Raw genomic sequence first — 13,442 nt, 5'->3', positions numbered from 1 at the left:
AATTGTTTACAGTATTGGAATATTTGAGTTTGTGCATTGTAATACTTGCACTGCATTGTTAAACTACATTTGCATTGATTTAGACTTAATTTTTAACTAAGTCATGACCTAGTTATCTGTATATCAGCGGTTACCAGACTGTATATCAGCGGTTCCTAAACTTTTTCAGTGTTGGATACTTCTTCCTTTTGCATTCTCTCTTGTACTTCTACTGCAGTCACTTTTCCCATTAGGTGCAATATTTGCAATTTAGATTTTTTGAAAATCCATTGAATTATTTACCTTTATGGATTTTTTTAAATAAATAATTTCTCAAATAAAAATATTAATAAGAAAAATATGCAAGTCTAGTAAAATTAGGTTTTCCATGTAACAACTAAAACCGCCAATAGGTGGCAGTAAGACACTGTCTTAAGACATTTGTTCAGTAACAAAGCAACGGTTGTGTTTATGAATAGGTCAATGAATCGACTCTCTCACGATTCAAAAACGATTTAGAAACGACTAGACCGATGATGTGAAAGCCAGCAGGTTGAAATGATGATCATAATTGTGGATTAAACATCTCTGTCCACATTAATTGCAGTGGATTTTATTGGGTTACAAGAAAAGGTAGGAAATGGTTTTAACTGCAAACTGTTCTGATTCATGCTGAATGCTAACACTGTCAGGGCATTCAGTCAACTAACCTTGTGCTAATAGTCAATATACTGTAGTCCCCGACTGCACTGAGTGAAAAATACAAATTATGAGGCAAAGTGGATTCAGTGGACAAAATAATTTAAGGCCATACTGCAAAAATGAGTACACCCTAATGATGGTTTTAACAAAACGCTACTACAGATAAACCTCAACCACATTAGTGAGTTTAAAAAAGAGTTTTTAGAGCAAAATAATTGTTTTGATTAAAATAAATTGTTTTCTTAAACGGTTAAAAACTTGCCTATTATTTATAAATTTATCATGTGAATACAAAAAGAAGACTCGAAAAAATGCATGACAAATTTGAATATGCTGAGCGATTTTATTGAAGCTCTCCATCAACCCCCCCCCCCCCCCCTCCACACACACACACACACACACACGCACACGAAAAAAGCCACTAAAATGATTGACTATTACTTTGTATTGAATTTTTTATGAAGTTTTAAACGGGACAATCACGTTGCAGCTTGGTTTTATTGGAATTTAGAATGTCACGTTTCATCAAGTTCTAAAGATGACGTTTTGCTGAACAGGCGCCATTACTCACAATCCACTGTAGTGTGAAGATATACGAAGACTTTCTTCGTCTTTACTGACAGTTATTTGTTCGTAGATTTGTGCTTTTTAAATTGGTAACTATTTACTCTTTAAAATGTTTACATTACTCGGAGTAATTGCTTTAGTCCTGCGGGGAAGGACAGATAACAAACCCCACTCAGATCGAGAAGAACCCGTGGAGAAAAACTCTCCACCCACGATGACCAGTGATGGTAAACCACATACCGATGCTATAAGAACACCAAAGTCTGCATATAGGGCCCTACACTCGCTATCGTGGAAGTTTTTTATTATTAATTTTAAAACTTTATTTGTTAAGTTTTGTTAATCAGTTTTATAAAGTCTGTAACATACAGTCAATGTGTATCTAAAGTCGATTTAGTATATTTCTTCAGTTATTCTCCATATTTCCAAACTAGCACGTCAAGTTTCTGGACAAACTTTAAACATTTAGATCAAGTTTGCCTGTATACAATGTTTTTATTATTATTATTATTATTATTTTTTAGCTCAGGACAGTTTTCATCACAACTCATGTGCAGGAGATCTTTTGGTTTTATGCCTCATATATATGAAATGAATGAGCAGTATCTAATTTAATCAGCTTCAATCTGTATAGTAGTAAAGAGGCTGAATAAGTTGCTTTGAGAATTTCAATTCTGATTTAATAAATATACCAAAGTGAAAATCTGTAATGCAGTACAGTATAATAGATATTGTATTACAAAATTCAGAAATGAACTCAACATCCTACCGTTTACTACATACAGTAGCATACAAGTTCATACTGTCATGCATTTACACAAAACTGAAATTCATTCCTTTAAGCTGAATTTAAGGTGATGTTTTATTTATGATGAAATGACATGGCAACTTAATTATTTACTAATAGGAGCTGTCAAAACACAAGAAGCATGACAAACACATCCATGCATGTTAAATTTACAAAACTAAACCTCACATAGTCACTTCATAATTGTTATCATTCAATAATAAGGCTAAATGATATTTCATTTATAAAATGTGAACAAAACAATCCTTAGTTATTACATATTATTTCTCTTTTTAGGTCGAGATATTGGTGATAGGACTGAACACCTGTCATTGGAGGAACTAAGCACCAGTGGTTGTCCAGTCCATGTTGACGACCACAGTGATGTCCTCCAATCTCCCATCACTGCACCGACCCTCCAAACTCCAGACCATGCTGCAGCTCAAAGTGTTGACGACGTCCCTACAGCCTGTGCCACGTCCGACTGTAGTGAGGATGATGTCCTTCAAGCTGCAGTGCCTTTGCTAGCTGACTTGTGTGCACGTGTTCTTCAGGACACTGAGCCACAGTCATGCCAGCAGCAGGATATGGAGAAAACTGTGACTGGTCAGTTTGTTCACTTCCACATTGAGTAATTCAATGAACATGCACAGATTAGACGGCAGTTTAACAGCAGTGTAATAATAAGTTTATGAGAAAAATGGCAAAACCTAGAAGTGCTTTTCTGTTTTGTCAATTGTGAATAATAACAGATTAAAACATTTGAATAAATGCCAGCCTGATTAAAATAATTAAAGAACTGGAAACACTTTACTTTAATGTTTGATTAGTTAATGTTATTTAATGTATTTGCTAACTAGAATTAAGAATGAAAATATCTTGAACAGCATTTGCTGTGAACAATGACAAATACTTACATTTCTTACCCATATTCAAAAAAGAGCAAGACAAACAGTTAGAAAAGACAATCAGCTAAAAAGTCACTTCAAAATGTACAGCTTGCATTATTATGGCTAATTAATCTCACAATTATTAAATGTGAATAAAACAATCCTTAGTTATTACATATTATTTCTCTTTTTAGGTCGAGAAATTGATGATTGGACTCAATACCTGTCATCGGAGGAACCAAGCACCAGTGGCTGTCCAGTCCATGTTGACGACCACAGTGTTGTCCTCTATTCTCCCGACTGCAGTGAGGATGATGTCCTTCAAGCTGCAGTGCCTTTGCTAGCTAACTTGTGTGCACGTGTTCTTCGGGACACTGAGCCACAGTCATGCCAGCTACAGAATTTGGAGAAAACAGTGATCGGTCAGTTTGCTAATTCACCATTAAGTAATTCAATGAACATGCACAGATTAGACGGCAGTTTAACAGCAGTGTAATAATAAGTTTGTGAGAAAAATGGCAAAACTTAGAAGTGCTTTTCTGTTATGTCAATTGCGAATAATAATAAATTAAAACATTTGAATAAATGCCAGCCTGATTAAAATAATTAAAGAACTGGAAACACTTTACTTTAATGTTTGATTAGTTCATGTTATTTAATGTATTTGCTAACTAGAATTAAGAATGAAAATATCTTGAACAGCATTTGCTGTGAACAATGACAAATACTTACATTTCTTACCCATATTCAAAAAAGAGCAAGACAAACAGTTAGAAAAGACAATCAGCTAAAAATGATTGTACAAAATTAAGGAGCACTCTGAATATTTATTGATTTCCTTCATTGACAGAGATGTGTTTGTCAGTGCAATGTTTCAGTATTCAGAACACGACTGAGCATTTACATCCAGCAGTGTCACTTTTTCAGTGTATGTTTGTTTGACTGGGTTTTACATTTATAATGGTGGGCTGCGAGACCCCAAGTAGTCACTTCAAAATGTACAGCTTGCAATAATATGGCAAATTAATCTTACAATTATCAAATGTGAATAAAACAATCCTTAGTTATTACATATTATTTCTCTTTTTAGGTCGAGAAATTGATGATTGGACTCAATACCTGTCATCGGAGGAACCAAGCACCAGTGGCTGTCCAGTCCATGTTGACGACCAGAGTGTTGTCCTCTATTCTCCCGACTGTAGTGAGGATGATGTTCTTCAAGTTGCAGTGCCTTTGCTAGCTAACTTGTGTGCACGTGTTCTTCGGGACACTGAGCCACAGTCATGCCAGCTACAGAATTTGGAGAAAACAGTGATCGGTCAGTTTGCTAATTCACCATTAAGTAATTCAATGAACATGCACAGATTAGACGGCAATTTAATATTAGTGTATCAATAAATGGTTTGATTAATTTACGCTTCAGTTAGGGAGAAATGTTTAAAATAGCTTATTTTTTATGATTATTATTTTATTTAAGAAAATCAAACATTTAAAACTGATTTAATAAATGCCTGCTTAGTTTCAAAATTGGGAACACTTCACAATAATGTTCCAATAGTTCATGTTAGTTAATGTATTTATGAAATAAGAATTAAAAATACTTGCACAGCATCAACATTTACTAATGTATTAATAAAATCTAAGGTTATTTATTTAAAGAGATGGTCCACCAAAATTATAATCTTCTATCATTTATTCACTCTTGACTTGTTCCAAACCATGTTTTGCTGTTTTGTTGAACAGAAAAGAAGATATATTGAAGAATGTTGAAAGCCTGTAACCATTGACATCCATAGTAGAAAAAAAATACTATTAAAGTCAATGGTTACAGGTTTCAACATTCTCTGAAGCATCTTCTTTTCTGTTAAAAAAAACAAACAATAAAAAACTCTGAATTGTTTGGAATAAATCAAGGGTCAGTAAATGATGACGGAATTTACTACTGTATTTTCTGTACTACTGTACTACTATAGTTAAAGTATTATTATTAGCCCCTCTGAATTATTAACCCCTCTGATTATTTGTTTTCCCAATTTCTGTTTAATAAAGAACAGATTTTTTTCAACACATTTCTAAACATAAAAGTTTTAATAACTAATTTCTAATAACTGATTTATTTTATCTTTGCCATGATGACAGTAAATAATATTTAACTAGATATTTTTCAAGACACTTCTATACAGCTTAAAGTTACATTTGAAGGCTTAACTAGGTTAATTAGGTTAACTAGGCAGGTAAGTTAGGGTAATTAACAAAGTTATTGTATAACGATGGTTTGTTCTGTGGACTATCGGGGGAAAAAAGTAGCTTAAAAGGGCTAATAATTTTGTCCTTAAAATGGTGTTTAAAAAATTAAAAACTGCTTTTATTGTAGCCAAAATAAAACAAATAAGACTTTCTCTAGAAGAAAAAATATTATCAGACATACTGTGAAAATTTCCTTGCTCTGTTAAACATAATTTGGGAAATATTTAAAAAAGAAAAAAAATCAAAGGGGGGCTAATAATTCTGACTTCAGAATTCTGACATTTTGGGGCTACAACACCCCAAATAGTCACTTCAAAATGTACAGCACACTTTAACATGGCTAATTAACATTTCATTAAAAAAGTTAAATAAAACAATCCTTAGTTATTACATATTTTTCTCTTTTTAGGTCGAGATATTGATGATAGGACTGAATACCTGTTATCGGAGGAACTAAGCACCAGTGGTTGTCCAGTCCGTGTTGACGACCACAGTGATGTCCTCCAATCTCCCAGCACTGAACTGACCCTCCAAACTCCAGACCATGCTGCAGCTCAAAGTGTTGACGACGTCCCTACAGCCTGTGCCACGTCCGACTGTAGTGAGGATGATGTCCTTCAAACTGCAGTGCCATCAGTTCCTCAGGAGAAGGAGAAAACAATTTTCGGTAAGTTTGCTACCTTGACACTCATTCAGTAATTCAGTGAACATTTACAGGTTTACTTCAATTTAGTAGGGTGTAAGGATAAACATTTCTGTTCAATTTTATTACAGTTTGAAATAAAACAAGCAAAACTTAAAAAATGCTTGTTAATTTTTTTTTACCATTTATTACTATTACAAACATAAAAGTTAGAGGACTAATAGCGTGACAAAAGGTGAATTCTACATAAATCAATATACAAATAAATTAGAATATATATTAGGATTTTTCAGTCATTAAAAATAATGGACAATAATTATTAAACCTTTGCTGCATGAATAAAAATAAAACTAAAAACTCTGCCAAATGTTATCTGACAGAAGAAAACACCAGTAACATTTACGTTTATAATGAAACATTTTTCACCTTTATTCAGAAAATGCTGAATTCTGGAACACTGTGAATATTTGGGAAGTTGTTGTACTCACTCTTGTTCATTCATGCACAGATGTGTTTGTCAGTGCAGTGTTGCAGCAGAGCACTACTGAGCATTTACATCCAGCAGTGTCACTTTTCCCCTCAAATGTCTTTTTGTCCATATTTTGTACACACTGACTGAACTTAAAGACCTTTACCAAAATGGTTAGGTGCGATTAGTTAGACCCCTACAGTTTAGTGGGCTGTGCTTCAGACTGACTTCAATATACAGATTGTTTAAATGTTGTTGATAACTAATATTCAGCTAATTTGTCTTTAGAAAATAAAAAGTAGCTCTTAATTGGATTTAGTAGTAGTAAGTGCTGTCACATTTTATTCCCTCATCTCTGATTTCTCTTTAACAGTCATCAATTCACGCCAATATGAAGTTGGTGATGAGCTCGGTGAAGGAGGTTTTGGAACCGTCTATGCAGCGACTCGTTTGGATGATGGACTTCAGGTATGGATCTGAACAGCAATATTAATCTAGCCAATCATTTTTGTCCTGTTATTCTGGTCTCACCATTGCCTTTGCTCATAATTCTAACACATCCACTCTTTTGTTTTGTTGATCAGGTTGCAGTGAAATACTGCTCGATGTTCGACACAACGTTCATCCGCATTGTAAGAAAACTCTGTTTCTCCTCTGTTCCACAATTTTACATTTCAAACACGTCATGCTAACATTAAAGGATGAGTTCACCCATAAATAAAGTTATGTTATTAATTACTTTCCCTCATGTCAGTCCAACCCCCCGAGACCTTTATTCATCTTCAGAACACAAGTTTAAATATTTTTGATTAAATCCTAGATCAACTCTACATACAAAGCTTCAAGAACACTTTTAAGACTAAAAAACAAAGGTTTTGGTTCCTTTTCTGGACTTTGAGCATCTCATTGCTATTGATGAAGGATGAGGGATTTGTGTTGCTAAGATAAAGAAGCTCTCAGTGTATTGAAACAACATGACGGTTTTTAATAACTTAATTGGGTGAATTAATTCTTTAATCACAGACAGCAAATGATATTTTAGTAGACAATCATCTGTTTTCAATTCTTTTACCACTGATTCATCATAAAAACCTTCTTTCTTCTAGGATGGTTTTGCTCAACCACTTCCAATAGAAATTGTTCTTCAAACCCTTGTGAATCAAGGCCCAAGGGTTCCTGAAATTATTGAGCTTCTGGACTGGAAGGTGGAACGTGACTTCTACTGCATGGTCCTGGAACGGCCCATACCCTGTCAGCCCTTGAACAACTTCATAGAAAGCTATGTTGGGCCCATTGATGAAGATGACATACGGTTCATCATGAAACAGGTCGTATTCGCAGCTCAAACTTGCTGCCAAAGAAAAGTGTTACACCGAGATATCAAGCTGGAGAACCTTCTGATCAACCCGGACACCCTTGAGGTCAAATTGATTGACTTCGGGTGCGGGGATATCCTCGAAGATGAGGCTTACACAGACTATTCTGGTACGTATAATCCCTTTAAACTGTGGTGATGACTTGAGCTCTCATGAAGTAATTCACTGTTGTGAATCAACAGAATTCTTGCTTAGTAATGAATATTCAATTAAACATGCCTTGTTAACTGAAACAAAATCTCTTTCCTCCAGGCACAGCGGAGTATCGTCCTCCTGAGTTTCTGGAGACTGGCAAATACCACGGAGAACCAGCGACAGTGTGGTCTCTCGGAATAGTCTTGTTTGTAATGCTTTTCTGGAAGTTTCCAACAAGACGAGAACTGAATACGATCATGAATAAAGACATAGAAGGCCTGTCAGAAGGTGAGATCTTCATTTCAGCACAGAACAGTTGTAATTTGAATTACCAAAAAATAAATTTCAAGGTGATCATGTCTCTCTCTTCTTTCTGCACAGAATGCTGCGATTTTATGCGCTGTTGTCTCAAGATAGACCCCAGAGAGCGGATTAAACTGGAGCGACTCAACCGCCACAGCTGGATTAAGGTAAATACATGTTAATGAGTTTAATATTTTTGATTTGATAAGTTAGTAGACAATACGCATTAGATTTACAGTTTTATGTAAAGCTGTATAGTCAGTCCTAATACACTATTTTATATTCATTCTTCATGTTCTTTAATGTCCACTTTCTTTACTTTAGGCATGTTGCCTATATTTGTTTTATGCAGGTTGTGTGATGACACTAAATATGATTTCTGTTTCTGTTTCAGACTAACGAAGAGAAGAAGAGCAGCGAAATAATGGGTCAGTTTGGTAGTTAACCCAGCACACGCATGCACACACACACTTTTATGGCAATGTCTTTATTAATGTCAATATTTAATCAGCACTCAAATGTTTTATGTGTTTTGTTTAATAATAGATGATAAATAGCACAACGGTTTTTCCACATTCAACAAGATTTCATTGTTCATTTGTTTATGTGTGTGCGTTGAATATGTATATTTTACATGAAGCATAAATATTTCTATAACTACTACAGTTCATTTAAACTGTCCTGTTTTGTGTGAATTTAGGTACAAATACTGAGTGCGTATATGAATCAGACAATAGTCTTGGATTAAATAAACTCTCTACTGATTGACATTTTATATCAACATCTTTGATTTTTCTTTTGACAGTCATCAACTCATCCTCTTATGAACTTGGCGTTCTGCTGGGTAAAGGAGGCTTTGGACTTGTTCAAGCTGCAACCCGACTAGAGGATGGCCTTCAGGTATCATCAATTTTCATCAATTATTATCTAGATCACCGCTTTAAATCAGAGTATCAGATAAAAAATAATAGATAGATATGTGATTCTTATTTTTGGGCTAAATTAAACTGCTTCTTTGTTAACTGTTCAGTGTTAATGACTGAAAATCAGCCTGATCTCAAGAGAAAACTGAACTATTTTAGCTTTTGTCATTTAGTGGCTAATTGGTATGAATTTATGAGTTCATTCATATGAAAAATGTGATTTTTAAAAGGATGCGTGGCACCAAACTCCAGCCCTAAACCCAAATGTCAACCTGGATAAGCAAATCACAAGAATGAGATTGTACAAATTCATACGAATCAGCCACTAAATCAAAAAGTGACAAATTGCCATGAGATAGCATTGGACAAATGTGAACTCTGAACACAATAATTGTGTATAATTCTATAACACATGCTTTCTTTGTTCTGTTGAGCAGGTGGCAATTAAAACTGCCTACACCGAGAACGTCAAGTTCATCGACATTGTAAGTATGCTGTGCTCTTCAACTCTCATTCACTGTTTCACTTTAAGTATCTATAAATCACTAGACAAACTGTAATTGTCATCATGTTTTACACAATATCCATCCAATCATCATAACAAATATATTTCTTCCAGGACGGCTATCCGGAATCACTTCCAATGGAGGTTGCTCTTTTAGTTCTTGCAAACCAAGAGCCCGCAATACAGGAAATAATTAAGCTTTTGGACTGGCGCGTGGATGAGGACGAATACATCATGGTCCTAGAGCGGCCCATGCCCTCTGAAGAGCTGCTCTCCTTTCTCCTGCGCCAAGAGTCGATCATCGATGAGGATGGGGCACGGTTGATCATGTGGCAGGTAATATTTGCAGCTCAAACGTGCTGCAGACGCAAAGTCTTTCATCGCGATATCAAGATGGAGAACATCCTGATCAACCCGGACACCCTCGAAATCAAATTGATCGACTTTGGATGCGGGGAAATCCTCACCGATGCTCCTTACACAAGTTTTGCTGGTATGTATGATCCCTTAAACTGTGAAGTGAGTCTCAAACTGTAGTGATGAGTTCACAATAGACTCTGAGTGAGTCAAGCTCTCACATAGCATCATAGAATGGAGTCCACTAATCGATTAATACTGTCGATCTGGTGACTAATGATTAAAACCTCTCTCATTCAGGCACAGATGACTATGTCCCACCTGAGTATCGGATAACTGGCGAGTACCACGGTAAAACAACGACAGTGTGGTCTCTTGGGCTACTCCTTTATGTGATGATGTGTGGAGATTTTCCAAATCGACACGACCTGCAAATGATCAGACGTAACATCTGGACCAAAGATCACTTGACAAAAGGTAAAATCTCTATTTGGGTCAAGGAAAGAGGTCAATCTGAATAATACAAACTATTATTTATTAATTAAGTTGTGGAGTAAATCTGAGCTCTCTCTCTTCTTTCTGCACAGAATGCTGTGATTTGATCCGCTGCTGTCTCCAGATCGAGCCAGAGCAGCGAATTGAACTTGAGAAACTGAGTCTCCATGACTGGTTTAGGGTATTATTTACATTCTGAACATTCTTTAATATTTGCACTCTTTTTTATCTTCCTAAATTTTCATAATTGTTTAAAAATCTTTTTTAGATGTTCTTTGGTTAATAATGCATTAAATAGCAGACCTCAATTTTGTTTTTGTTTCAGCCTGAAGACGTGGAAAGACCTGCACCCGAGAACCGCATCGTCCATCAGCAGTCAGAGGATCCCTCATTTTTTAATATTCCCTTCTTTTTACTTGTTAGTTTTTTCTTTAGATATTATTGTATATTTTAGTATGACTGATGATAGTAGTTAAAAAAAACATAAACACTTAAAAAAGGAAGTTGTAGCCAGCCATGACAGCAACCCTGTGCCACCTCAAGACCAGAAATCTTCAAGACCCCAGACTCAGGGACCGACTGATTCATCAGCTGTTACGGCATCCCCATTTTCTATTGTATTTTTTATTAATTTATTTTATCAATAAATATTTTGTTATTTTGTGGAAATACTAATGGTAGTTGTGCAATAAAAAATAAAAACATTGTTCGGCGACCATGTAAGCAACCCAGTGCCGAATGAAGAAATGCTATGTGAAACACACCATAGTGATGTGCAGAGCTCTCAACCACTGCAAGACGAATGCACAATATGCACATCAACCATGTACATGGTACATGCTGAACTGTACATACAAATTACCGACATTTTTTAAATATAAAGTGAACAGGAAGTGTTTGTGGAACAACAGTGTTGCGACGGAACATAAAAGATCTTTGCCAGGGAACGCAAAACTATTGCGAGGGAAAACAAAACCCTGGGAGGTAACGCAAAAACTTAAAAATAGATATTTACCTCATTTTCCTCCCACTGAGTTTTTTTTCCCCACCATCATGTCCCTTCTGGGTCTCAGTAAAATAGAAGGTACCAAACTGTATCTTTAATGTTCACTGTAATGTGATGTTTACTGTTGTATTGTATGTACATTTTCTTTTTGTTCAATAAAAAATATTGCACTCAGAAATGGCATCTCCATTTTTTTCATTTCACTTCTTTTTTTACTACTTTCGTCTTGAACTTTACAAAATTACTAATGACAGTAATGCTATAAAAATAAATAAAATAATAAAAGAAAAAAAAGTTGTACGATGGCCATAATAGTAACCCAGTGCTAAGTTAAATTCGTCATTGTTTTAAATGTATACATTATATTAATTATTTTATTGTATATATTATTTAGAAATAATATATTAAATTAAAGCATATATTAGTGGTGCACGGCATTTACCCACCAGTCAACCTCAAACAATTTACCCAACAAGTTTCTTTTAATTCACCCAACTTTTAATTTCAGCATTAGTACAGTCCGCTAAATCAATAAGCTGACAATAAGACCTTGAAAATAGTGCCTTTTCAAAAATTTTATTCAGAAGAAAATTCTCCCTTACCAACTTCGATGGTAGGCAGAGAAAATATAGAAATAAAGAAACAGCTTTGGTTTGAAAATAACAGAAAAGATGTGAAGGTGGCAGATCTAATTCAGAAGAAAACATTGCATTGGTGCAGAATATACAATCCTTAAACAAATCTCTGAAATATAGTAAACCTACAGTATCTCTTGCCACACCATAAAGCATGGTCAGTGACTGATAGAGGAAACAAGTAATTCATGGATAGTGGCATTAATGAAGAGGCGGATTTAGCTTAAAACGGGACCTAAATTGAGACCAAATCCTAAGGGTTGATAAGACAATTACATTATCTGTAAACTTGGAGCCATTAATAGGTAAAGCGGCAGTAAGTAAGGCCTGTAAAGGAGTGGGAAGACATGATTTTGCCTCTAATTTGCATCTGGAAGCATTAGATGAGTTAAACCAAAACATAATCTTATGAATGTTAGCTGACCAGAAGTAAAACTTAAAGTTGGGTAGAGATAACCCCACACAGTTTACAATTTTCAAGTAATAGTTTAAGAATACTAAGAATACTTTACCATGCCACAGAAAGGGTGTAACAATTTGGTCAATAGACTTAAAAAAGCTATTTGGCAAAAACAATGGAATACGCTAAAATAAAAATAATAATTTAGGGAGATTTATTCATTTTTTTTCATCATAATTTATTCATTTTGACTGTGTTAATTCTTGCAATTAAGGAAGAAATGAAGATTGTGCCACCTTTGGGGTCAGATTTAGATTGAGCCAAAAAAGGAGAATAATTAGTGGAGAAGAGAGATGAAAGAGATCTGGTTTTAAACATCTTGGGATAAATGTTACCAGATTTACACAGCCTAAATGAAACATTAGAGTCTTTAAGTTGCAATGCCAAAGAATTAAAAGGGTAACTCTCACTCTTCTGAAAATTAATTTTACAACCAGAACATGAGCAAATTTTGTTAAGAAAGGAAATGATAGAAGAAATGGCAGTGATCGGGTTACAGACATAATACCAAAAGTCATCGGCATAAAGTGATAATTCAGTTGCAATATCAGAACGGGAGATTCCTTCAAATGAAACAGATGAACGTCAGGCAATTGACAGTGGCTCAACAGCCAGGGCAAATATTAGAGAGGAGAGTGGGCATCCCTGCTGTGTACCCCGGCCTAATTTAAAGTATTGTGAATGCATACCATCTGTGGGTATGCTGGCCTGGGGTGAGCATATAAGAGATTAATCCATAAAATAAAATTATTCACAAGCCCAATTTTTTTAAATACAGCAAAGAGATATGACCATTCATCTAAAAGATGCTTTTTCAGCATCAAGAGCAATTACAACCTCAGTGACAACAGAGAAATGGTAGGAATATATATATATAAAAGAGTATGAACATTAAAGAACACATGTCTCCTATACATAAAACCTTTTTGCAATTCAGATATACATATGGAAGTATCTTTACAA

The 13,442-nt window shown here is 35.0% G+C and overlaps 2 protein-coding genes across 3 annotated transcripts in view; one reads left to right on the top strand and one right to left on the bottom strand.

The window, feature by feature from the left end:
- csrnp1a (cysteine-serine-rich nuclear protein 1a) overlaps positions 1 to 13,442 on the bottom strand; it is an 811,199-nt gene that overhangs the window by 464,268 nt on the left and 333,489 nt on the right. The gene's annotated exons all lie outside the window — the stretch shown is intronic.
- Positions 1,175 to 11,562, top strand: LOC100007738 (serine/threonine-protein kinase pim-1-like). Of its 2 annotated transcripts, NM_001441667.1 has the most exon segments (17): positions 1,175 to 1,475; positions 2,333 to 2,641; positions 3,120 to 3,347; positions 4,016 to 4,243; positions 5,582 to 5,839; positions 6,658 to 6,752; positions 6,869 to 6,916; positions 7,391 to 7,769; positions 7,913 to 8,083; positions 8,177 to 8,265; positions 8,493 to 8,526; positions 8,904 to 8,998; positions 9,459 to 9,506; positions 9,641 to 10,019; positions 10,184 to 10,360; positions 10,471 to 10,559; positions 10,704 to 11,559. In NM_001441667.1, coding segments are annotated over 17 exon segments (2,874 nt in total). In that variant the 5' UTR covers positions 1,175 to 1,357; the 3' UTR covers positions 10,833 to 11,559.

This window comes from Danio rerio, chromosome 2, assembly GCF_052040795.2.
Source record: "Danio rerio strain M-AB ecotype USA chromosome 2, GRCz13ab, whole genome shotgun sequence".
In the NCBI taxonomy this organism is placed as follows: domain Eukaryota; kingdom Metazoa; phylum Chordata; class Actinopteri; order Cypriniformes; family Danionidae; genus Danio; species Danio rerio.
This window is presented reverse-complemented; position numbering and strand designations above follow the sequence as displayed.

Coding starts and splice junctions, on each gene's coding strand:
- LOC100007738 (XM_087238468.1), top strand. CDS start 1,358: ATGTTTACATTACTCGGAGTAATTGCTTTAGTCCTGCGGGGAAGGACA. Junction 8,266..8,492: donor ACCGCCACAGCTGGATTAAG/GTAAATACATGT, acceptor TTTCTGTTTCAG/ACTAACGAAGAGAAGAAGAG. Junction 8,999..9,458: donor GACTAGAGGATGGCCTTCAG/GTATCATCAATT, acceptor TCTGTTGAGCAG/GTGGCAATTAAAACTGCCTA.